The following is a 23,687-nucleotide window of genomic DNA, read 5'->3' on the forward strand; positions in this document are numbered from 1 at the left end:
GCTGGGGATTGAACTCAGGGTTTCACACATGCCAGGCAGTTTTTATGTTCTTAGTGTTATAGACTTTCTGTGTTTTTGTTTTCATTGTGCTGGGAATTATACACAGGGTCTCATGCATGCTAAGCAAGCAAGCACTCCAGCACTGAGCTATGTCCCCAGCCCTGTATTTCTTTGTATATGTTTTCCACTTAATCATTTTAAATTTTTATTTATGTAGCTATGCTGGGGATCAAACCTAGGGCCTTGTGCATGCTATAGGCAAGTGCTCTACCACTGAACTACATCCCCAGACCTTTATATTTTATTTTCAGACAGGGTTTTGCTAAATTACCTACCTAGCCTTGAACTTGCAATCCTCCTGCCTCAGCCTCCTGAGTAGCTGCGATTACAGGTGTGTGTCACCATGCCTGGATATTTTCTTGGCCATGGGGCTGGGGACATACTTGCCTCACATGCATAAATTTCAATCCCCAGCACCACAAAAAAAAAAAAAAAAAAACAAAAAAAAAACTGGCTTTAATATCACCAGGATCTATTAACTTTTTGTTTTTTTCCAGTGCTAGGGATTGAACCCAGGGCCTTGTGTATCCAAGGCAAGCATTCTACCAACTGAGCTATACCCCCAACCCAATTATTAACTTTTGATACAAATACACTTGGACTTCTCACATTCTCTCTCTCTTATTGGTACTGGGGATTGGACCCAAGGGTACTTTACCACTAAGTTACATTCCCCAGCCCTTTTTATTTGTTTGTTTGTTGTTTTGTTTTGAGACAGGGTTTCCCTAAATTGTCAGGCTGACCTTGAATTTATCTTCCTGCTTCAAACTCCTAAATCCCTGGAATTACAGGCTTGTACCACCATGCCCAGCTTGGAATCTCATATTCTCAATGTGCAGATGATCCGTTCTCAAAACTGTTAGGGTAAAGGGAAAACAGAAATATTTATTATTTTAATGAACAACTGTAGAGCATTTACTTGGTTCCAGGCACACTGTATTTCATTTAATCAAAATTTTTTTTCCAGTATCCAGTGGACACAACATCTTTAATTTATTTGGTGCTGAGGATCGAACCCAGCGCCCCACACATACCAGGAGAGCGCATTACTGCTTGAGCCATATCCCCAGCCCTGCTATTGGGTATTAAACCCAGTGTGCTATACCACTGAGCTATACCTCAGCCCTTTTTATTTCTTTATTTTGAGACAGGGCCTTGCTAAGTTGCTGAGGCTGGGCCTTCAACTTGCAATCCTCCTACATTAGCCTCCTAAGTCGCTGCAATTATAAATGTGCTCTACCCCACTCATCCCCATTTAATCAATTCTTTGAGATCTATTACACTTCTCTACTGCTGATGAAAAAAAAAAAAAAAAAAAAAAAAAACAACTAAGAATCTGAAGGGGGTTGTTAAGTTACCTCAAGGTGGCCAGTGATGGAGTCAGAACTTGAATCCAGGTGAGTTGACTGCAGAACCTGAGCTCTTGGCTATTCATTAGTCTCTGCTTAAATTGAAATTCACTCTATCTTGATGTTAACCTTTTCACTGTGTTGTTCTAAGTCCATGAAAGACAGAGCCTTTACTCTGATGATCATTGGAATTTTCATATCCCCCTATAGTCTCCTGGGATATATCTTTATATTTTTTATTTGTTCTTTTAAATCTGGGATATATTTTAAATTATGAGTCTGTTTCTATAAAGGTCTGAGTTAAGTTGGAAGAGTCATTTATTTTTAAGTTTCTTTCCCCCTCTATGATTATGGGGGAATCTTTGAAAAGAAAGTTTAAGTAAAGCACTTTGTGCTAAAGCAATGAGAATAGGAAGAAAATGTGTCTGTTTCACCTAAAAATTTACAATTTTCAACTCTAAAAAAATTGAGATTTCAAATGTTAGACCTTACGTATGACTTGTTGATAGAGGAGAAGCGGCTTGCTTATTTGGCTTTGAATTCAGCAGATCTTTTATTGTAAGCTGTTTTTATTCTTGAGATCCCAAAGGGGCCTCTGAACAGTGAAACATAACTTGCCCTAGAGTGAGGCCAGAAAGCTTTTCTGACTGTCATTCATTAACACACCTGAGAGCATTTTAAAACAGTGCAAGGAAATTCTAGAACCAGCTAAGAATGTGTCCTCAGAGTGGCAGATTCAATTTTTGAGGAAAGATATTCTGAATTTGACTGATTATTAAGTACAAAAGAAATTGTATAAACAGCTGGGAAGTGTTTTCTTTTCTTTTGGTACCAGAGAGATTGAACCCAGAGGCAATAACACCAAGCCACATCCCCAGCCCTTTTTAATATTTTATTCAGAGATAGGGGTTTGCTTGCTAAGTTATTTAAGTCCTCACTAAGTTTCTGAGGCTGGCTTTGAACTCACAATCCTCCTGCCTCAGCCTCTGAGCTGCTGGGATTACAGGCATGTGCCCAGCTGGGATCACTAAAAAAATAAAAGCCAAAGCCAGACAGTGGCACACACCTGTAATCCAGTGATTTAAGAAGCTGAGGCAGGAGGATCACAAGTTCAAGGTCAGCCTAGGCAACTTAGTAAAACCCTGTCTCAAACAATAAAAAGATTTGGGGATGTAGCTCAGTAGTAGTGTTCTTGGGTTCAATCTCCAGTAACACACACATACACACACACACACACACACACACACACACACACACTCCCACACACAAAGAGCTACCATATTTTCAAAAGCATCCCCTCTACCTTGGTCCCTTATGGACTACACACACTTTTGCTTGGACTCACTTGTTTCCCTTCTTACCTAAAGCCCACGCTATTACTCAGTCTTCCTACCTTTATGGCTCCCCCTTCCATCTTGAACCACCTTGGCCCTGACCTGTGGGCCTGTATAGAAATAAGGAGAGAAACCTCTTAGTTAACCTAAAAATAAAATGTTCAAAGGCACCAAATATTTGACCCTACCTCATTTACCCTGTTGCCTTATGAGAGAGCTTTCTATTTTTCTGTCTTTGACCTGGCTGGTTTGAGAAGGGAGCCATGAGAGAGCTCAAACCTTCTTTCCAACCTTGCATAAGTGGTATAGACATGAAGAGATCCTTGTGGAATGTAAGTGACTGTGACAGCACAGGGGCAACACATAGAGAGGCACGTGTTCATTATGTATGGCTGGAAAAATTATCTGTCTCCAGGGGGACATGTTTCACTGTGCATTAGCTTCCAGCCACTTCCTTCTCCTACATCTCTGCCCACTCTGTGGCTGTCCTTCTCAGTCTCCTTTCCCTCTCCCTGTCTCTCCACCCTATAGTCCAGTTCTGCCTGTCACTGTCTCCATCCATCTTTCTCAGCCATGTCCATGTCTCCTCTGCACTTTGTTCAATCTCATGCTTGCTGTCTGGGAGCTGCTTTTCTGTGAGTGTCTCATTTGTCTGTTGTTCTCTCTAGGTCCCTTTCTCCCATTCCATGTGTGTTTTCTTCTGTTATAACAGCTATCTGGGTACCCTGCAGCTAGTGATAACCTTTTCTTGTTATGTTAAAGCTCATAAGCAGCACTTGGTTTATTGATTGATTGGTTTTTATTTAAATTCTGCAAAAGAAAAGGTTCTGTTTATTCTATTTTTTTTGGACCCAGGGCTTCACATATGTGCTCTCTAAGCTATACCCCCCAGCCCCAAAAAGGTATTTTTATAAAGCTAGAAAACAGAGTGGAAATGTGACATCAGGCAAAGGGAGGAGCAGCCTGAAAAGAAGAGGTGAGTAGGGGGCATGAGAAAAGGTTGAACCTATGGTATCTTATTTCCTGTCAAATAAATCAGGTCAGCTATTTGTGACTGGTGACAACTTAATCTGGACTCTGAAGGGTTAAGTGCCAAGTTAGTCTTGCACCTAACTCAGAGGAAGAAGCTTCTGGGAGAAATGAGTTAAATAAACCCAAGAAAAGCTGATGTGGATAGAATTTCTTCTGCCTGACCCGCTAACAACTGCGAAGGGGACATTTCAGGAATGGTTTTTATTAAAATGCTTTGGTGGGGCATAGCCCCTGGAAGCTAGACTGGGCTCTGAGGCCAGGCCTACAGAGCACAGAGGGATGAGGACAGTTGACTGATTGAGGAAGAGGAGGGGCACCCTGGGTCAGAGGAGATGGCAGCATTTGCTGATGAGGGTAGTTCTGATTGCTATTTGCTCTCCTCTTGCTTGCTATAATTAAAGCTTTCCCAATATGATTCTGTTTTCCTGAGGAAACTAGAATTTACAAAAATAAGCAAGAAACTAACACAAAACAGCAGAGATGTATATTTCTATTTATGTATGTATATGTGTGTGTGTGTGTGTGTGTATATATATATACATTTAATCATAAAGCAATTGTGTCTTGAGGTCATTGCTGCTGATCAGTTTCAAAGTACCTAATCTTCCATGATAGCCCTGGCAGGAGGGGCTCTTCTGACAAAACAAGCAAAATAAAGAAAATAAAAAAACCTAAATGTAGTCAGCAAATTAGATAAGGCTAAGCAGATCCTCCACTAGTCCCAGCATCCTCTTCACTCCTGACACAAGGGAAATGCTCCCCCCCAGAATTTCCCTCCACTTTTTTTTTTCACTCTACCTTACTGTTTTCATTCCACCTGGATTCCTTCCTCTAACAGACCACATAGAATTCGTGAACCAGAATAAATCAGTTGTTTTATTTCCCTTCAAAGGATGTGAACTTCCACTCCCCAAATTGCTTTGACAGTTTTCTCATTTGCTAGCTGAGGACGATATCAAGAGACATTGACCTTCTGGTTTTGCCTAAAGAGGGAACACTCAGTAACTATTATGCTTTAGCCTTTGATTTGCTTTTACTGTCCCTTCCTTTATCCTCCATGTCCTTACCTACCTTTTCACCTTCTTCATGAACATTCTGCTCACCCCATAGTTCACTGCTACTCCCCACAGCCCTCCCTTGCTGGTGTGGAAATGCTGAAAAGCATATCTACCTGCCTTCAACCTCAGTGTTCCCTGCTAGCAGGAGAACATATGGGTCCTCTAGGAGTGTTCACTGATTTTAATCTGATTAGTCCCATCACCTACCCTAAGGAGCCAGATTTTGGTGTTACTGAACTATCTGTGGAGGGAGGAGAAATTGTCAGACATCACTTAAAGAGCCCTGTTCCTTGGACGCTTGGGAACTGCCAGAGAAATTAATCTTCCAGCTATTTAAGGCAATTTCTTTTCCATCATCCTTTGTCAAGATGACTGTACTGGGAAATGAATCTGAGGGGAGTCCCTGAACTGGTACACTCCACTCACTGGCATCTCTCCAATGCTATGCAGCATTCATCATCCTCATACAAGCAGAGATATATAACATTGCTGCAAAGCCAACTCCCCACTGGTACCCGGCAGCAAGAAATCACACATGCACAAGGTGGATACCACTGGCCTAGAGACTGGCCTTTCCTCATCTCTATTTTCTTTCCAGAAAACCTATTGATCTCTTTCATTAAATTTGTTTTTTGCCCCAGATCCAGGAAGGCAGAGGAACAGGATACGCCAGCACAGAATACAAGACTATAGGTTAGACATTTTCTCTCCTGAACATGACTCAGGGGTGCAGAGTAGACATTTAGATTAAATAGATCACTGCCAAAGCAAGGTGTGAGACAGACACAGGGGTAGGGGTTGTGCTGTCTCAAAATTATCTTTTCTCCAAACTGAACTTTCTGTTCATGGACTGAGGCTAGGGAGTCTTATGTTCTCTGGGGTCATGAGAGGAAATTCCAACCTTCAACTCTGTTCTCAAGAATGTTTTCCAGGGCAGTACTTTTCAAATTGTGTTCTCTGGGGCTCCAAGAAGTACCAGGGAGTTATATGTATGGGAGGGGGAGGAGACAAAGGGGTGTCGTAGAGTGGATGGTGGGGGAAGCTCAAGGGTGGAGGCACTGGACCCCAGCTCTATTCCAACCTGAATTGATTTCTTTCTGTTGTTGAGATTTCTTTTTTTTCTTTCTTGTGGTACTAAGGATTGAATCCAGGGGTGCTCTACCACTGAGTTATGTTCCCAGGTCCCCTCCTATATTTACATTTAATTTTGAAACTGGGTCTTCCTTACCCAGTTTGGCTCAAACTTGTTATCATTTTGCTCCATTAGTTTATATATATATATTTTTTTTTTTAGTACTGTGGGTGAAACCCAGGGCCTTGCACATGCTAGGCAAGTGTTATACTAATAAGCTACAGCCCAGTCCTTTTTATTTTGAGACAGGATTTTACTAAGTTGCCCAGGCTGGCCTCAAATTTGCAATCCTCCTGTTTCAGCCTCCCAAGTATGAGTTCATTTTTTTTTTTAATGCTCTTTTTTTTTTTAAAGAGTTTTATTTTTTTAAAGAGAGAGATAATATCTTAATATTTATTTATTTATTTTTTTAGTTTTCGGTGAACACAGCATCTTTGTTTGTATGTGGTGCTGAGGATCGAACCCTAGCCACACGCATGCCAGGCAAGCGCGCTACCACTTGAGCCATATCCCCAGCCCTTAATGCTTTTGTTTAAAGATCTACATACTGGGCTGGGGATGTGGCTCAGTGGCAGAGTACTTGCCTCACATATGAGAGCACCACATAAAAATAAACAAACAAAATAAAGATATTGTGTCCATTTATAACTTAAAAAAAGTATTTAAAAAATCTGCATACCACTGTTGCAAATGAGAGGAAGATGATTACCTGTGCTTCTCATACACCTATTTGCTGGTGATATACACAGGAGGGAGATATGTGATATAACTCCTGTTTCAATTATAGAATATATTTGGGTCCACACTAGTAGCTCTCTAACTCTGGGGGCTCCTCAGACACTTTTCAGCAAAATGAATCTCCTAAGGCACAAGAGTCATTTGTTTTCCAAACTCCCTTCTGCAATCTTACTAATTCCCAATTTCCCTGCATTTGACAAATGCAATTAACAAGCCTCGATCAGTTCCTGGCCGACAGCCCTCATCAATCAATACAAAAATGCACAAGGCTGAGGAGGAGGAAAGGTTGCCACAATACAAGGGAGGAGACCTTACCCTTCTATTTCTATGAATGACCCCTCCCACCCTCTCAAAACATGACACTGTATTGCCCCCTCACCAAACATTTTCTTCCTTCTGGCTAACTATGTAAAAGGTGGTTTTGCCTGTGTCCTTCTCTCTCATTCTCTAAAGGTTTCTCCTGCCAACCTCCTCTATCTTCCCTATGTCTTGTCCTTAACAGAAGGTCTTGCCATCTGTTGCCACCATAGTTTGGGAACCCCCTCAGTGCTGGGTGTGATAAAATCAGCAGTCTCTGTGCTCAGCAGGGCCTCTTCCCACCCACACGTACCAATGCCAATTTTGTGCTGCTTCCTGCCCAAGAGACTATAAGCCCACCCTCTCTCTCTCTGCTGTGTGCCCACGTGCATGCAGAAACACACACACCAAAAGGACAATGATCCCAAAACCTGTGGTCACTATTGCTTTCACATTTGCTTCTTTGTCTTCCTGCCCCTCGCCCAGGTGAAAAGAGGTATCATTTATTTCTCTTTGTCCTCTTCCTCAAGGTCTAAGTCTTCCCTTCCCAGTGGTTTTAAGATTCCAAATTTACCCTCCTCACCCTCTGTGCTGCATATACTATCAAGTTCCCCTCCCCCACCACAGGGTGAGAGCTTTTTCCTCTGCAGCCCTGCCTAGTACAGCCCTGTGCATCTTTCCACCTCATCAACTTTTCATCTCTTTGCAAACCGAATTGGGAAGTCTCTCCCTCCTCCCTGCCTCTCTCCTTCTCCTTTGTTATTAGCTTCATGAGTGGGGACATTAAAGTATTCACCAGACAATGTCTTCACACCACTGTTTCCTGTAATTACAGTCCCTTCCCTCCCACTGTCCTGGCTTATTTGACTGTAAAGTGCTTGGAGGAGGGACAGCATGGACAAAAGACACAAAAGACGCAACACAGCCTGAGGTTGAGTAGTGAGTAGTGTAATGTTAACATCCAAAAATGTGAAACAAGTAGTCACCTCTGCTGCAGCTCATTAACATCTGCTAACATGTAGAGGTCAATGTTCCAGAGCTTCAAAAAAAGTACTGATACAACTGAGGACTCCTCCACTATAAGATAGGGTACTGTATCATTAACAATGACAGTCACCCCAAAAAATGTAAGCAGCCACAACCACCCTCCTTCAGAGCGTAGATCCACTATACTTGTCATGTAGATCAGCTACATTGTCACTGGAGACGTGGATCCAACCATCCTCTCGAACATGGTAGAGGTTAACAGAACCTCCTGAGTAGGCATCTCTGTAGGTGGCTTGGTAGATGGCTCGACGGGCCAGATCATAAGCCTGCTCCACATCCAGGTCATATGAGTAGCCTCGATCCATGACCCCATAAGCATACACTGAGCCAGAACCTACAGAGAAGGTGGCCCCAGAGATCCGGTTCCCTTCACTGTCCACATAGTAAAGGCCTGGAAAGGAAGATGAGATTAGCAGGGCAAAAAAAAAGATCATCCCTTTGACACCTATTCCATCTTCTAAGCCAGGCACAGTGGTGCACGCCTTTGAGACTCAGAAGGCTAAGGCAGAAGAATCACCAAGTTTGAGGCCAGCCTCAGCAAGTAATTCACCTTCCATGGTAGAAGTTTTCTATCCTCTTAAAACCCTGAGGAAATCAATGTAAATAATAATAATAATAAATAAAAAAAGACTTCTGTAAAATTTTTTTTTTTTTTTCAGTACTGGGGATTGAACCCAGGGATTCTTTACCAGTAAACTACATCTGCAACACTTTTATACTCTCACACACACTTTTTTTTGCAGTGCTGGGGATGATTGATCTTGGGGCATTGCATATGCTAAACAAATACTCACCACTGAGCTACATCCCTGCCCCCTTTCTTCATATTAAAAAAGTTTTTTTTTTTTCCCCCTAAGATTGAACCCAGGAGAGCTCTGCCACTCTCCCCAGTCCTTTTTATTTTTCATTTTGAGGCAGGGTCCCACTAAGTTGCTGAGACTGGCTTTGAACTTGTGATCCCTCTGCCTCAGCCTCCTGAGATGCTGGGATTAGAGGCATGCACCAAAGCAGCTGGCTTCAAATTTAATATTAACACCTCAAGATTCTATAACATACCACCCATCTCACCACACATGATAGTAACTACTCTGCTTCTCCTCTTGGCACCTCCAAAAAGCAAGTATGACTTTTAAGCACAGGGCTTTAGGTCCCGTGGGAGAGAATGTTTAAAACATAATCACAGTCCTTAAAGAATTTAGATTATTGGGCGATAAGACATACAGTGAAAGAGAACAAACCTTAGAGATTCTTTTTAAAAATATTTGCATGGGGCTGGGGTTGTGGCTCAGCGGTAGAGAACTCGCCTAGCACATGCAAGGCCCTGATTCGATCCTCAGCACCACATAAAAATAAATAAATAAAAAAGTATTGGGCCAAATATAATTATAAAAAAAAAATTTGCAGTACTGGGGACAGAACCTAAGGCCTTGCAATTGCTAGGCAAGCTACAACATCCAACCCTTTTTAATTTTGAGACAGGATTTTGCTAGGTTTCTCAGGCTGGCCTTGAACTTTTGATCCTCCTGCCTCCATCTCCTGAGTATATAGCATTACAGATTATGCCACTGCACCTGACTAGTCCATAATTTTTAGTCATGTGGCAAAGACCTGCACTGTCTAATATGGTAGCTTTTAGCCACATGTGACTGTTGAGCAGTTGAAATGAAGCTAATACCACACACTAAAATAACATTTTGGATATATTGGATTAAATCAAATATATTATTAAAATGTTTTTATTTTTAAAATGTGGCTATATTTTACATTTAATCGTAAATTATATTTTTATATTATATAACTACACATTTTAATTATAATCTAAAATTAATGTATGGGGTTAGAGGTGTAGCTCAGTGATAGAGCACTTGCCTAACATGTTAAGGTTCCATCCCTGGCATCATAAAAATAGTATGGCTTGTTTTATTTCTATTGCTGGTATAGGACAGGTATTGGTTAGGCCAAGTGCCCGTGTTTTTAAATTTTGTTGTTTTGTTTTGTTTTGCAGCGTTGGGGATTAGACCCAGGGCCTTGCACATGCTAGGCAAGTGCTCTGCCTCTGAGCTACACCCCCAGTCCCAATTGTCTATATTTGTATAGAAGGTTTTATTGGAACAGAGCCACAGAAATTTATTTATGTAAATTTATGGCTGCTATACTATATCAACAAAGTAAACTAGATGCCTATTGCTTGAAAAACAGGGATATAAGGCTGGAGTTGTAGCTCAGTGGTAGGGCATTTGCTTAGTACGTGTGTGAGCCATTGGGTTCAATCCTTGGCACCACATAAAAATTTTTTTCACTTGTCCATCTACAAGTGAAAATTTTTAAAAAACATACACAAAAAATAGGGATATGTTCTGAAAAATTCATTGGTAAGGGCTATTTCATCTTAGTATGAACATCACTAGTGTAAACAAACTAAAATGACTATATCACTAGGTGATGTAATCTCATGGGACCACTATTGGATATGTGGTTGTCTCAGACCAAAACATCATTCTGTGTTACTTGACGATAGTTCATATTAATACCTTATAGCCTGCAAACCTAAACTATTTACTATTTGGCTCTTTATGAAAAAGTTAACCCAGGTGTTGGGGCACATGCCTGTAATCCCAGCAGCTTGGGAGGCTGAGGCAGGAGGATGGTGAGTACAAAGTCAGCCTCAGCAATCTAGTGAGGCACTAAGCAACTCAGTGAGACCCTGTCTCTAAATAAAATACAAAAAAGGGGTGGGAGCTGGGCCTGTAGTGCACGCTTGTAATCCCAGCAGCTCAGGAGACTGAGACAGAGTTCAAAGTCAGCCTCAGCAAAAGCAAGGCACCAAGCAACTTAGGGAGACCCTGTCTTTATCTAAATAAAATACAAAACAGGACTGGGGATTTGGCTCAGCAGTGGAGTGCCCTTGAGTTTAATCCCTGGTACCAAAAAAAAAAAAAAAAAAAAAAAGGGGGCTGGGGATGTGCCTTAGTGGTTAAGTGCCCCTCAGTTCAATCCTCAGTATCAAAACAATAAATAAAATAAAATAAAAGTTAGCTGATTTGTTGTGCAATGAAAATTTAGACAGAGTTTTATCAAATTTGTATCAGGGCTAGGGTTGTAGCTCAGTGGTTAGTATGGGCTGAAGCCTGGGTTCAATCTCCAACACTGGGAAAAACTTTTTTTAAAAATCAAATCTCAATTGTTCCCTGAATCTTCCAACTGGATGTCTTTTTTTTTTTTTTTTTAATATTTTTTTAGTTGTAGATGGACATAATATCTTTGTTTCATTTATTTATTTTTATACATGGTGCTGAAGGATTGAACTCAGTGCCTCACACGTGAGGCAAGCACAACTACGGAGTTACAACCCCCAGCCCCAAGTGGATGTCTTTGTCAACAAGTTCAGATTCAAACTTCTTGTTCTAAAACACATTCATTGATTCTCTATTACCTACTCAAATCCTCTCACTTGTGCCCTACAAACTACACTTTCTACTGTCTTCTCAAATTCTTCCAATGTTATCACTAATCTTTTCCCTATCTCAGGGGTTCTCAACTCTTCCCATGCATCAGAATCATCCAACAAAGATTTTTTAAAAGAATGCCTAGGACCTACCCCAGGAATCTTTTAACATTGGTGTGGGGAGGGGAATAACCATGGAGCTTATGTTTTAATTTCTTCAGGTGAGGGCTGGGGTTGTGGCTCAGTAGTAGAGTGCTCACCTAGCATGCACCAGGCACTGGGTTCAATACTCAGTACCATATAAATGTAAAATAAAGATATTGTGTCCATATAAAGCTAAAAAATAAATATTAAAAAAAACTCTTCAGGTGATTTTGATGTAAGCCAGGCTAAAAACACAGTTCAGATGATTTTGATATCTACACCAAGCATTTCTCCTGCCCATCCTCAATCCCACTTCCATCATCTTGCCTCACTGGTTTGTCATTGATTCTAATTTACCTTTCCAGCTTTATGTGTCACTATTCCCTTTTATACACTTTAAACTGGACTTCCAGGTACTTCCCCCAAACCTCATTCTTCTTTTCTCCTTCCCTTCATTTGTTATGTTCCCCTTTTCTCATTTTCAAATCAAGAGCAACTGCCACCTATTCATGAAGTCTTCTCCAAATCCTTCCATCAGAAGCAATATTTTCTTTCAAACTTGCCAGCATTTGGCTAAAGACTGATGAATAGAGATCATTTAGAAAGGCATTCATCTTGGCCTGGGGATGTAGCTCAGTGGTAGAGCACTTGCCTAACGTATATGAAGGACTTGAGTTCAACTACAAGTACCAGAAAAAAAAGACAAGTATGCATCTCATCCACTTTCAGTTTAGATAATTGGTGACTGTCAGTCTCTTGAGGCAAAGAAGGGGCTGCCTCACACTGAAGGGGATAGGTTGTCAGAAAGCCTTCTTTAAGCAGTACAATTCTGAGTAAGTTTTAGTTTCCTGCATTTCCATGCTAGCCAGGCTCTGCACTGTCTTACATTGTTTCCGCCACCTGGAACAAACCTAATAGCTACAGGATCAAAGTAAAAAAAAATCACATTCAAAATGGTTCCCTGGAACGTACAAGATCTACAGAACTGTTCTCTTCCACATTTCAAAGAGAAAGGTATCTTCATTCCCAGAGTAACAAATGGCATTCTTTTTCACATCAGCTTAGAATACCTTTATTTTATTTATTCATTTTATGTGGTGCTGAGGATTGAACTCAGTGCCTCACACATGCCAGGCAAGTGCGCTACCACTAAGCAAAAGCCCCAGGCCCCTCACATCCACTTTTTTTTTTTTTTTTAATATTTATTTTTTAGTTGTAGGTGGTCACAATATCTTTATTTCATTTTTATGTGGTGGTGAGGTTTGAACCCAGTGCCTCACATGTGCTAGGCAAGCATTCTACTACTGAGCCACAACCCCAGTCCTCACATCCACTTTTTTTTTTTAATAGCTTCTTTTTTTTAAAAGAGAGAGTGAGGAGAGAGAGAGAGAGAGAGAGAGAGAGAGAGAGAGAGAGAGAATTTTAATATTTTATTTCTTAGTTTTCGGCAGACACAACATCTTTGCTTGTATGTGGTGCTGAGGATCGAACCTGGGCCGCGCGCATACCAGACGGGCGCGCTACCGCTTGAGCCACATCCCCAGCCCCTCACATCCACTTTTTAATCTCCTCATTCATTCTCCTTTTGGTAATAAATTGATATTTCTTTTTTTTGGGGGGGGGTGACGGGAGGGTACTACGGATTTAACTCAGGGGCACTTGACCACTAAGCCACATTCCTAGATCCCTAGTCCTATTTTGTATTGTATTAGAGACAGGGTCTCATTGAGTTGCTTAGTGCCTTGCTAAATCACTGAGGCTGGCTTTGAACTTGCGATCCTCCTACCTCTGCCTCCTGAGCTGCTGGGATTACAAGCGTGTGCCACCTTGCCAGCATAAACTAATATTCTTTATACCCCTTTTAATCCTTGCTCCAAAGCAAGTGAAATACTAGCAGGTATCCTATGGTTGTTCTATAGGATTACTAGGCATGAAGTAAAATTAGAAGGAAAGAATATTTTCAAGTTTACACTAGGGTTAATTACAAAGAAAGTGACAAGCTGTATTGCAACTTTAGTAAGGAACAAATCAAAATTGGCTGGACTAGGAATGTAGGTCAGGTCAGTGGTAGAGTATCTGCCTAGCATGCACTAGACTCTTAAGTTTGGTCCCCCAGTACTGCAAAATAAAACAAAAACAAAAAACAAAACAAGCTGAAGGATAAATGACATCAAACACAAGGTTGAACTTCCTGGCAAGGTTCTTATATACTGGAAAGGGTAAGGGATTTCTTTTCAATGACAACATAACAGGACCTCAATTGACTAGAGGGAGATTACAAGATCCAGCAAAGAAAGAAAGGAGATAGGCCTGAAAGGTTCCTTCCAAGCCAAAGACTCTAAAGGAAAAAGGGAAGAAAATGGCTAACCTTTGGGTGGCTTTGCTATCCAATATTGTAGCTGCTAACCAAATGTGGACACTGAGCACTTGAAATGGTACTACTGTCACATATTGAAATATATTTTATGTATTTTTGGTTTTTGCCTTTTTTTTTTGGTGCCAGGGATTGAACTCAGGGGCAGTCGAGCACTAAGCCACATTCCCCAAACCTATTTTGTATTTTATTTAGAGACAGAGTCTCACTGAGTTGGCTTAGACCTCACTTTTGCTGAGGTTGGCTTTGAACTCACAATCCTCCTGCCCTTAGTGTCCTGCGCCACTGGGATTACAGGCCTGTATCACCAAGCTTGGCTTATTTTAAGTATTTTGGATCAAATGAATTGTTAAAACTGATTTCACTTTTTTTCTTTTTTTTACTTTTTAAATATATCCATGAGAAAAATCTAAATTATATATTGTTAGATAATGTCGACTAGAGTTTTTTTTTAACTGTAGATGGAGACAATAACTTTATTTTATGTATTTATTTTTTATGTGGTGCTGAGGATTGTACCCAGCTCCTCACACATGCTAGGCTCAGCACCACATAAAAATAAAATAGATATTGTGTTCACCTAAAACTAAAAAATATTAAAAAAAAGAATTAAAGACAGAAGGAAAAATATGTGCCAGATGTTGTACCAGTTGCTTTACACTTATTACCTCACTTAACCAATGTGACAGATGAAGAAATAGGCAGAGAAAATAAGCATCCAGCCTACAGTCAATGACACAGCAGGTCTAACTGCAGGCCGTTTCCAACACTATATTGCCTGCCTTGGACAAAAAGAAAGAAGGGCTAAGAACCTAATCAACACATTCTCAGCACTGCCTCAAAGTCCTTTCATTTAGCTACCCATTTAATTCCCCTCTCCGTAGTGTTAGCTCAAGGATCACGTGATCGCAACAACTCACCAGGGCCTCTCTTATCCCAGCCACAGATCATGGTGCCCATGGACAGCCCCATGCCTTTGTACTGATACACCATGTTGGCAAGCAGCTTGGAGGCAGCGGCTACGGAGATGCGTTCCTTATTTCGAAGCTCATAGATTCGACACTGCCGAGCCAACAGACGTTCCCAGAAGCTGCAATCCGCTGCACCCCCAGCCATGGTTCCCAAAAGGTAGGGGTTGATCTCTATCACCTTCTTCACCGTCTGGGAGGCAATGTAGGCACCCGCTGTAGCCCGGGAGTCAGCGGCAACAATGACTCCATGTCGAAACTGTTAAAGATAGTGGAAAGCATAAAACAGGCCACATCAGACCACACACACAAAAATCTCCCTGGTATTTCTTTTTGCACCAATGCAAATCCAGCACATCTCTCTCTTTGTTCTTTTATACTTTACAATACACTTCACAGAAACCCCTTGACATGGGTAAACCAATATCACACTCATAGGTAAGGAAACGGGTTCAATGAGATAGAATGATCTGCCCCAAATCTAGAGCTAGAGCAGGGACTTCAATTGTTTGGATCCTGGTACAGTACTCCCTCGACTTCAGTTTCTCCCTAATGCCACAAAGATTAGGTTACCCTCGCCTAGCCTTCCTCTGCCACGGTTCAGTGTCGGTGGCCTCCCCTTGCCCAGCTGGTAGCTCCTACAATCTGCTCGGCCCCTGCGCCCCCTTCTCCGGCCAGAGTCAGGAGCGAGGTTTCCCCGGACAACGAGACAGCTAAACTTCTGGGGTAGGGACGACAGAAGCCCGAGCCTTCGCTTGGGCTTGGTGGCCGGCTCTTGTCTGGATGGGAGGCTCGGAAAGGCGCGGGCGCTGGGGACTCAGCCCCGCAGGGCGGCTCGATCCGCACCTTGAAGGCCAGAGTGGTGGTTCCATGAAGCATTTCAATTCGCGGCTCTTCTGGGACACCCCAGCCGGGCGCAGCTAGGCTCAGCCCATCACTGGAACTCCCTGGTCCTAGGTCCAGAAGATCTGCACGACCCCCAAGTCCGAAAAACCCGCGCTGATTCACCGGTAGCGGCCTCTCCAACACGCTGGCCAGCGCCATGTCTAATGAGGGCAAAAAAGAAAAAAAAAAGGGGGGGGGGAAGAAAAACTTAACTGAGAACGCCTACCAAAGAACGGTCGTCACAGCTTCGCTTCCAATTAAATCTATTCCCAGAGAAGAGCCATTTTGACTCCTGGCAGCCCCGCCTCCAAAAACTAGAGCCAGACGTAAGGGATGATTTTTCACCTAGAGGCGGGAGATGGCTTCACAACCTTTGTACTCTAACAGGATGGGGCTGCCATCTTGACTTTGGTCATGAAAGCATTACTGGATCGGATCAACTTCAACTTCCTGGGAAGTGGCTGAAAACGTCCTTGTTACGTGAGGGAAGCAAGGACGGCCATCTTTAAGAAGGGCGTGACTGGTTGAAAATAGCTCTGGTCTCTCATCAGTAAGTCATTCCCATCCAGCCCTGAGTCAGGACTGCACGTCACAGTCCTATTTCTTCAGCACCCTGTTAATGAGACTGAGATTGCCATTTTGTTTCAGGGCACTCCCTAATACTGGGTAAAATAATTATCTATTCTGAGGGCATTTCCCTGTTGTATTAGTTAAACCACAATAGTTTGTGGTAAAAAGCACAACAGAATAAAAGTGCTATGCCTCTTGTTCTTTTGATAGCGTTACTCGCTGCATTACAACTGTTATTTAACAATAATCAATTTTTAGATTCAATATTCTCTTTATTTATACCTGGGCATGGAGATTTTAAGTAATGGATTGCCTAAAAGACAGATATAAAAATAAGGAAAAGCAAAAAGGGCTCGGTGAATCCATAAACTAGATTATCATTTTAGCACCTGAATAATTGAGTCAATAGTAATTTACTATCTCAGCTCCTGGAGGAGAGTTGAGACTCCATAAAGATGTACCAAGAGATTCTCTCAGTCAGCTTACCAAGAGGAGGCTCTTTTTCAGGATTGCATTTCATCCTGTTTCCTCCCTTTACCCACCTTGATTTTTCAACTCTTGGGAACTATAACAAGTCAAGAAGTGGGCATATGTATGAAAAGTTTCCTTCTGCTTTATGGTTCCATGAAATCAGTGTCTGGGCTTCCTTTTGGATTCTAGCAGCAACATCTTATCAACATCTAAATTTTACTTTGCTCTGATGCCCAACTCAGCTCCCTCCTTTCCTGAACAGACTCTGTATGTGCTGTATTATTAATGCTGAAATTGGACAACCCTTTCAGAGCTCAACCATCAGAATATAATTAAGCAGGAGATCTTTATCTGTCTCACACATGGATGGTATGGAAAATGCAAAGTATTTCTGTTTATTGAGCACTTATTATTTTGCAAACACCTCTGCAATACAACTAGTCCTCCTTCTGATTTCTTTCACTCTCCACTAATACCATCTGTACCTCTCTTGAGACACTTTTGCATTTTACCTGGCTAGAAGTGTGCATTCAGTCACACATAGTGGCACATGCCTGTGATTCCAGCTGCTCAGGAGGCTGAGGCAGGAGGATCACAATTTCAAAGCCATCCTGGGCAAGTTAGTAAGACCCTGTCTCAAGATAAAAACTTATGAAAGGACTGAAGATGTAGCTCAATGATAGAGCACCCCTGTGTTCAATTCCTAGCACTGCAAAAGAAGTGTGCATTTATCTCCTATGGATTGTGAGGTTTTAAAGACTGGAATTTGTTCATTATTGATCTCTGTGCCCACTGTGTGCTCAATATACCTTTGCCAATTGAACACTTGAAACGAATGACAATAATGTTTTTCCAGTCACAGGCTTGAAGCCCTGGCTTATCTTCAACAACTCCCATTCCTTTCCTTCACATCCAGTGAATTGTCAGGTCCTTTTGATCCTCCCTCTGCGATGTTTCTCACATTCTTTTTCATTACATATGATACTGGAGGCTGAGGATATAGCTTGGTTGGTAGAGTGCTTGCCTCCCATGTACAAGGCCCTGGGTTCAATCCCCAGTACCTCTCTCTCTCTCTCTCTTTCTCTCTCTCTTTCATACACACACACACACACAAAATCTGATATCACCTTGACTTCTTATTTCCTCACACTTGAATTACTGGAAAATTCTTCTGACTGATTTTCTGGGCCTAAACTCTCACTCTTTAATTCAATAGGCAACACATCACCTTGATCTTATTACTTACCTGCTTAGAAATGTCCTCCAGACCCAGGAGGTTGAGGCAGGAGGATTACAAGTAAAAGGCCAGCCTTAGTAATTTAGTGAGGTCCTAAGAAAATTAGTGAGACTCTGTCTCAAATAAAAAATAAAAAGGCTGGGGATGTAGCTCAGTAGTAAATTACCTCTAGGTTAAATGCCCAGTACCAAATAAATAAATAAATCCTATAGTCAGATATTATAGCACATGCCTGTAATCCCAGCTATTTGGGACATTGAGGAAAGAAAATAGAAATTCAAGGCCAGTCTAGGTAAATTAAAAAGACCCTGTCTCAAAATGAAATGTTAAAAAAAAAACATTGAGGACTGGGGTTGTGGCTCAGTGGTAGAGCGATTGCCTAGCATGCGTGAGACACTGGGTTCGATCCTCAGCACCATATAAAAATAAAATAAAGGTATTCTGTCCACCTACAACTAAAAATAAATAAAAATAAATTAAAAAAAAAAAAAACATTGCGGGCTAGGGATGTGGCTCAAGCAGTAGCGTGCTCGCCTGGCATGCGTGCGGCCCGGGTTCGATCCTCAGCACCACATACAAACAAAGATGTTGTGTCCCCGAAAAACTAACTAAATAAGTAAATATTAAAATTAAAAAAAAAAAAAAAAACATTGGGAATGTACTCAGTGATAGAACCCTTGCTTAGTGTGTTTGAAGCCATACGTTCAATCTCCAGTACTAGGGGGAGAAAAAAAAAAGGTCCTATAAAGTTCATACCTTCAACATGGTAATGAAAGTCTCTGTAATCTGTTCCTGACTTACCTTAGATTACTTCTTTTCTCCAAGGTCACTACTTATGGAGGGACTCTACAAAGGAGAAGTACAAATGATAAGTGCTATAGTTCAGAGATAGGGAAGGAGGTCAGTATCGATTGGTGTGAGGTTGGGGGGTCCAAGATGGCTTTGTAAAGGAGGTCTGGTTCGGGCTGGGGATGTGGCTCAAGCAGTAGCGCACTCGCCTGGCATGTGTGCGGCCCGGGTTCGATCCTCAGCACCACATACAAACAAAGATGTTGTGTCCGCCGATAACTAAAAAATAAAAAAAAAAAAAAAAAAAAAAAGGAGGTCTGGTTCCCACTGCTTCTCAAACAAACCCACAGCCTCTCCTCTTGGCCCATATCAGATAATGTTTCTGTCTAGGGAGGTGGCTGTCTATCTTAAAAATTTAAGTCCAAGACTCAGTCTTTTTATTTTTTATTTTCTAGTTATAGGTGGGCACAATATCTTTATTTTCTTATTTTATTTTTATGTGATGCTGAGAATCGAACCCTGTGCCTCTCACATGCTAGGTGAGTGCTCTACCACTGAGCCACGATCTCAGCCCAGGAATGCCATTTTTAAAAAATTATTTATGTATTTATTTATTTGGTACCAGGGATTGAACCCAGGGGTGTTAACCACAGAGTCACATCACCATCACTTTTTATTTTTTATTTTGAGACAGGGTCTTGCTAAGTTGCTTAGGGCCTTGCTTAGTTGCTGAGGCTGGCTTTGAACCTGTGACCCTCCTGACTCAGCCTCCAGAGTCACTGGGATTACAGGCATACTCTACCACACCTGGCAAAGAATGCCATTCTTATGTATAGATAGAATGATATCTTCAGCCCCAAAATGGAGGAGAATGAGACCTCCAGGTTCTAGTTTCCCTTCACCCTCATTCCTCTGTAACCTGCCTTTCTGGAAAGTATTTGAGCCGTTTTCTCCTCTGCCTGCCTCAGCTCATTTATTTTTCTTCCATCTTGCCCATTAGTTGAAAGTATGAGCTAAGCCTTCGGGAGCTGAGAGTTCCCTGGTTTCATATCTCTGAAGAGAGTTCCCAACATCAAGGTCTCCTGCCTCAGTGGCTCCACAACATTTTATTCTGAATCTCTCAGAGCACTGAGTTGTCTTGACTCCTCCTAGGCTGGGAATGCTCTCAGGCTAGTGACAGGCCTTTATTTGTCTTTGCATGCCCAATGTCCTACACAGGACCCAGCTCGGCTCCTTTCTCTTGTGTCTACTTTCCTTTGCAGTCACCCCAGCTCCTCTCCTCTAGTTAATTACAGGATGACAGACAGGAGACTCTGTGGGTGACTCTCAGATGCATCATGGGCAGCAGAAAGTGAAGGTCTGACTGATGGGTAGCACCCTCCCACTGCTGGAAACTCCATAGCCTCATACTATCTCCCCTCTGAGGAAGAGGAGGCTGTTCCAACCAGCTAATTCAAAGCCTGTTTTGGGGTTGGGGAGAAATGAAGCTTCAGCTCACATGCTTTGCTCACCAATTCTGGCTGCAGCCCAGCTTCCCTGTAGCGTCCCTTTTTCCCTACTTGACCCCAGAACACAAATTGCTGTCCTGCTCTTTCCAACCTTCACTCAGCCTCGAGGATGGCTCTTCAGGATGTGTGTAAGTGGCAGTCCCCTGAAACCCAGGGACCATCCACTCACCTGCCTCAGGCTGGTGACTGGGCTCTACCTCGTGGCTGTGACCTGAAAACCTTCCTGCAGATGCATGGCCCCAGGCTAGCCCATGGCACCACCACCCTGGCCTTCCGCTTCCGACACGGAGTCATCGCTGCAGCCGACACACGTTCCTCCTGTGGCAGCTATGTGGCCTGTCCATCCTCGCGAAAGGTCATCCCTGTGCACCAGCACCTCCTGGGTACCACCTCTGGTACCTCCGCTGACTGCGCCACATGGTACCGAGTGCTACAGCGGGAGCTGCGGCTTCGGGAGCTGAGGGAGGGTCAGCTGCCCAGTGTGGCTAGTGCAGCCAAGCTCTTGTCAGTCATGATGTCCCGCTACCGGGGGCTGGATCTGTGTGTGGCCACTGCCCTGTGTGGTTGGGACCGCTCTGGCCCTGCCCTCTTCTATGTCTACAGTGATGGTACCCGCCTGCAGGGGGACATATTCTCTGTGGGTTCCGGATCTCCCTATGCCTATGGTGTGCTAGACCGCAGCTACCACTATGACATGACCATCCAGGAAGCCTATGCTCTGGCCCGCTGCGCTGTGGCCCACGCCACCCACCGTGATGCCTACTCAGGAGGCTCAGTTGACCTTTTCCATGTGCGGGAAAGTGGATGGGAATACGTGTCACGCAATGATGCCTGTGTGCTGTACATGGAGCTGCAGAAGCTTCCAGAGCCAGAGCCAGAAGGGAAGACCAACCAGGCCCATCCTGAGTCTAACATTCCCCACAGAGCTGGGGAATGTGGAAAAATCTCTTCAGGACCAGGGGAGCTGTCACCAGAAGACTCCAGGATGCCAGCCAAAACTGAGACACTGTGAAAAGTAGCAGAACTTGGGGAACCCATGCTCAGGGTGGGTGGTAGGGGAGGCAGCAGTGGGGAACTCTGCTGGGAGCAGCCTCTCCGCACTGGCTCCAACCCTTTTAGGTTGCCTGCTTCATTTGTTCCAAGTCTCCACCCTTTCTTCCTCCTGGAGTTATTAAAGGTGTCTAACATGTTCCTATTGACACCCAGTGGGCTGGTCCTGCTTCTTTCTTGGCTCCAAGCTAACTCCTGGCAAACTCTTCCTGCCTGCCTACTGCACACCAGCTGCTGTGCTAGGTGCTAGACCTTATTCTTTTCTTGCCATCCTTTTCTCTGTTTCCCCAGCCCATTCCCAATCTCTATTCTCTCCTGTTTTGTCCTCTATCTCAGTTCTAGAGTGTTTGTCTCTTTCTCTTGGTCACTTTTTCACACTGGTGAGGTAGGACAGCCAGCAGGGAAGCAGCTCCTGGGGCTGGTGCAGTGATGGACGCCCCTTGGTGGTGAAGGGCTGTTTCAGCAGCCCTGCCCCCGGGCCTTGACTATAATAACTATGATGATTTCTCTTCTAAGTGCAGTTCTTATGGCAGCCTTTGAGGTGAAATGTTCCTCACTTAACAAAGGGGAGATCAGATTCACAGGGTTATGTGACTTGCCTGGGTTACACAATAGGTAGCAGCAAGGGGGCTTACATTCAGCCTCCTCAAGAGCCTGTGCTTTTTTTTTTTTTTTTTTTTTTTGGTACTAGGGATTGAACCCAGCGGCAGATTAATCACTGAGCCACATCCCCAGCCCTTTTTAATATCTTATTAGAGACAGGGTCTCACTGAGTTGCTTAGGGCCTCACTAAGATGCTGAAGCTGGCTTTGAACTCACAATTCTCCTGTCTCAGCTTCCCGAGCTGCTGGGATTACAAGTGTTTGCCACCACACCTGGCCCACAGCCTGTGCTTTCTGCACAGTCTCCCCTCCCAGGACCTCTGCTCTCTTCCCTGCAGGCTTCTGGGGAGTGATAGGGAAGGAGAGAGGTGCTGGGCCTATCCCCTACCTGTGGCTTGGGATGAATGAACCCATAGGGCCTGGAGGGGTGAACTCAGGTAAGCTGCCCCCACCCATCTCATCTGGCTAAGGCCTAGAGCTATCCCTCTGAGCCCACCCCTGCTCTCCACCCTCCTGGGCCTGTCATTGCCTCTGCCAGACTTCCTCTTCCTTCTCCCCTTTCCAGAATCTCCTTTCTGATGCTCCCTCTGGAGAATGAAGGAGGTGCTATGTCTTTCCTATTGTGTCTCTCATGACTTCCCTCCTACTACCCAGTGGGCCCTGACCTGGATGACAGCTCCAGGAGGACCATTGCCATTTCCCAGGCCAGGAGGGAAAGCAGGCTTGGCCTAGGGCATGGGGCCTAAAGGAAGGTGACTGAAACTTTCCTCTTACCCCACTCATAAAGCTTTCCAGCTGCTTTATCTCCCTCCTGAACACACTGGTATCCCAGGCTAAGAATTCCTCCAAGCAGGCGCTGGCCAGACAGGAGGAAACCTCCAGACTTTGGGCCTGAGCAGGTGTCTGGTAGACAGGAAGGAAAGATCAAGGAGGCCCTGAAAGGAAAACCATGGGGACAGTCAGGGAAGACTTGTGATAGGGAAGGGGGCCACAGAAAGTTGCCCAGTATAGGGGGATGTGCTTCAAGCCAGGGTCAAAGAATCTGGCCAGTGGTTTCCACAGCAACCTTCTTTACTCCTTGCCCACTCCCCAGGAGGTTTGGGTGCTGGGAATGCTATTGCAGACTGCACACAACCTGTACCCCTGGATTTTATTTATTTATTTTTGTTTGCAGTACTAGGGATTGAACCCAGGGGTGCTCTACCATTAAGCTACGTCTCCACCCCTTTCTATTTTATTTTGGGAGAGGATCTAAGTTGCCTGGGCTGACCTTAAATTGATGATCCTCTTGCCTCAGCTTCCCAAGGAGCTGGGCTATAGGAATGTGCCACCACACTGGCTCCCCTGAGATCTTCTGTGCCCCTCTCTTTTCCAAACTGGACAAAGCAGACTGAACCCAGGAGAGCAGAACTGGAGGGGAGTCCCCTCTTCTTGCATCTCCTTCTCTTGTCTCTTCTTCCCTTTTTTCCCCTCCCTTCTTTTCCCACAGTCTTGTCCATCCTTTCACTTTGACAGGTTTTGTCCTTCCAAAAAATGAGGTATTTAAAGCCAGACTTAAGCCCATAGGTCTTGCTGACAAGTCTGTTTCCCTGTGCCC

At 43.5% G+C, this 23,687-nt stretch overlaps 2 protein-coding genes across 2 annotated transcripts; one reads left to right on the forward strand and one right to left on the reverse strand.

Annotated features, from left to right (window-relative positions):
- Positions 1 to 7,932: 7,932 nt before the first annotated feature.
- Psmb5 (proteasome 20S subunit beta 5) lies at positions 7,933 to 16,053 on the reverse strand. The gene is made up of 3 exons (XM_076848164.2): positions 15,825 to 16,053; positions 14,931 to 15,237; positions 7,933 to 8,438 (listed from the first exon to the last, which is right to left on the reverse strand). The coding sequence occupies exons 1-3, from the start codon at positions 16,020 to 16,022 to the stop codon at positions 8,152 to 8,154; spliced, it is 792 nt and encodes a 263-aa protein (XP_076704279.2). The 5' UTR covers positions 16,023 to 16,053; the 3' UTR covers positions 7,933 to 8,151.
- A 4,494-nt stretch (positions 16,054 to 20,547) lies between these two features.
- Psmb11 (proteasome subunit beta 11) lies at positions 20,548 to 21,450 on the forward strand. Its single transcript, XM_076848167.2, has one exon. It carries the CDS (start codon positions 20,548 to 20,550, stop codon positions 21,448 to 21,450), a length of 903 nt encoding a protein of 300 aa, XP_076704282.1.
- The last annotated feature ends 2,237 nt before the right edge of the window (positions 21,451 to 23,687 follow it).

This window comes from Callospermophilus lateralis, chromosome 3 (genome assembly GCF_048772815.1).
Source record: "Callospermophilus lateralis isolate mCalLat2 chromosome 3, mCalLat2.hap1, whole genome shotgun sequence".
In the NCBI taxonomy this organism is placed as follows: Eukaryota; Metazoa; Chordata; class Mammalia; order Rodentia; family Sciuridae; genus Callospermophilus; species Callospermophilus lateralis.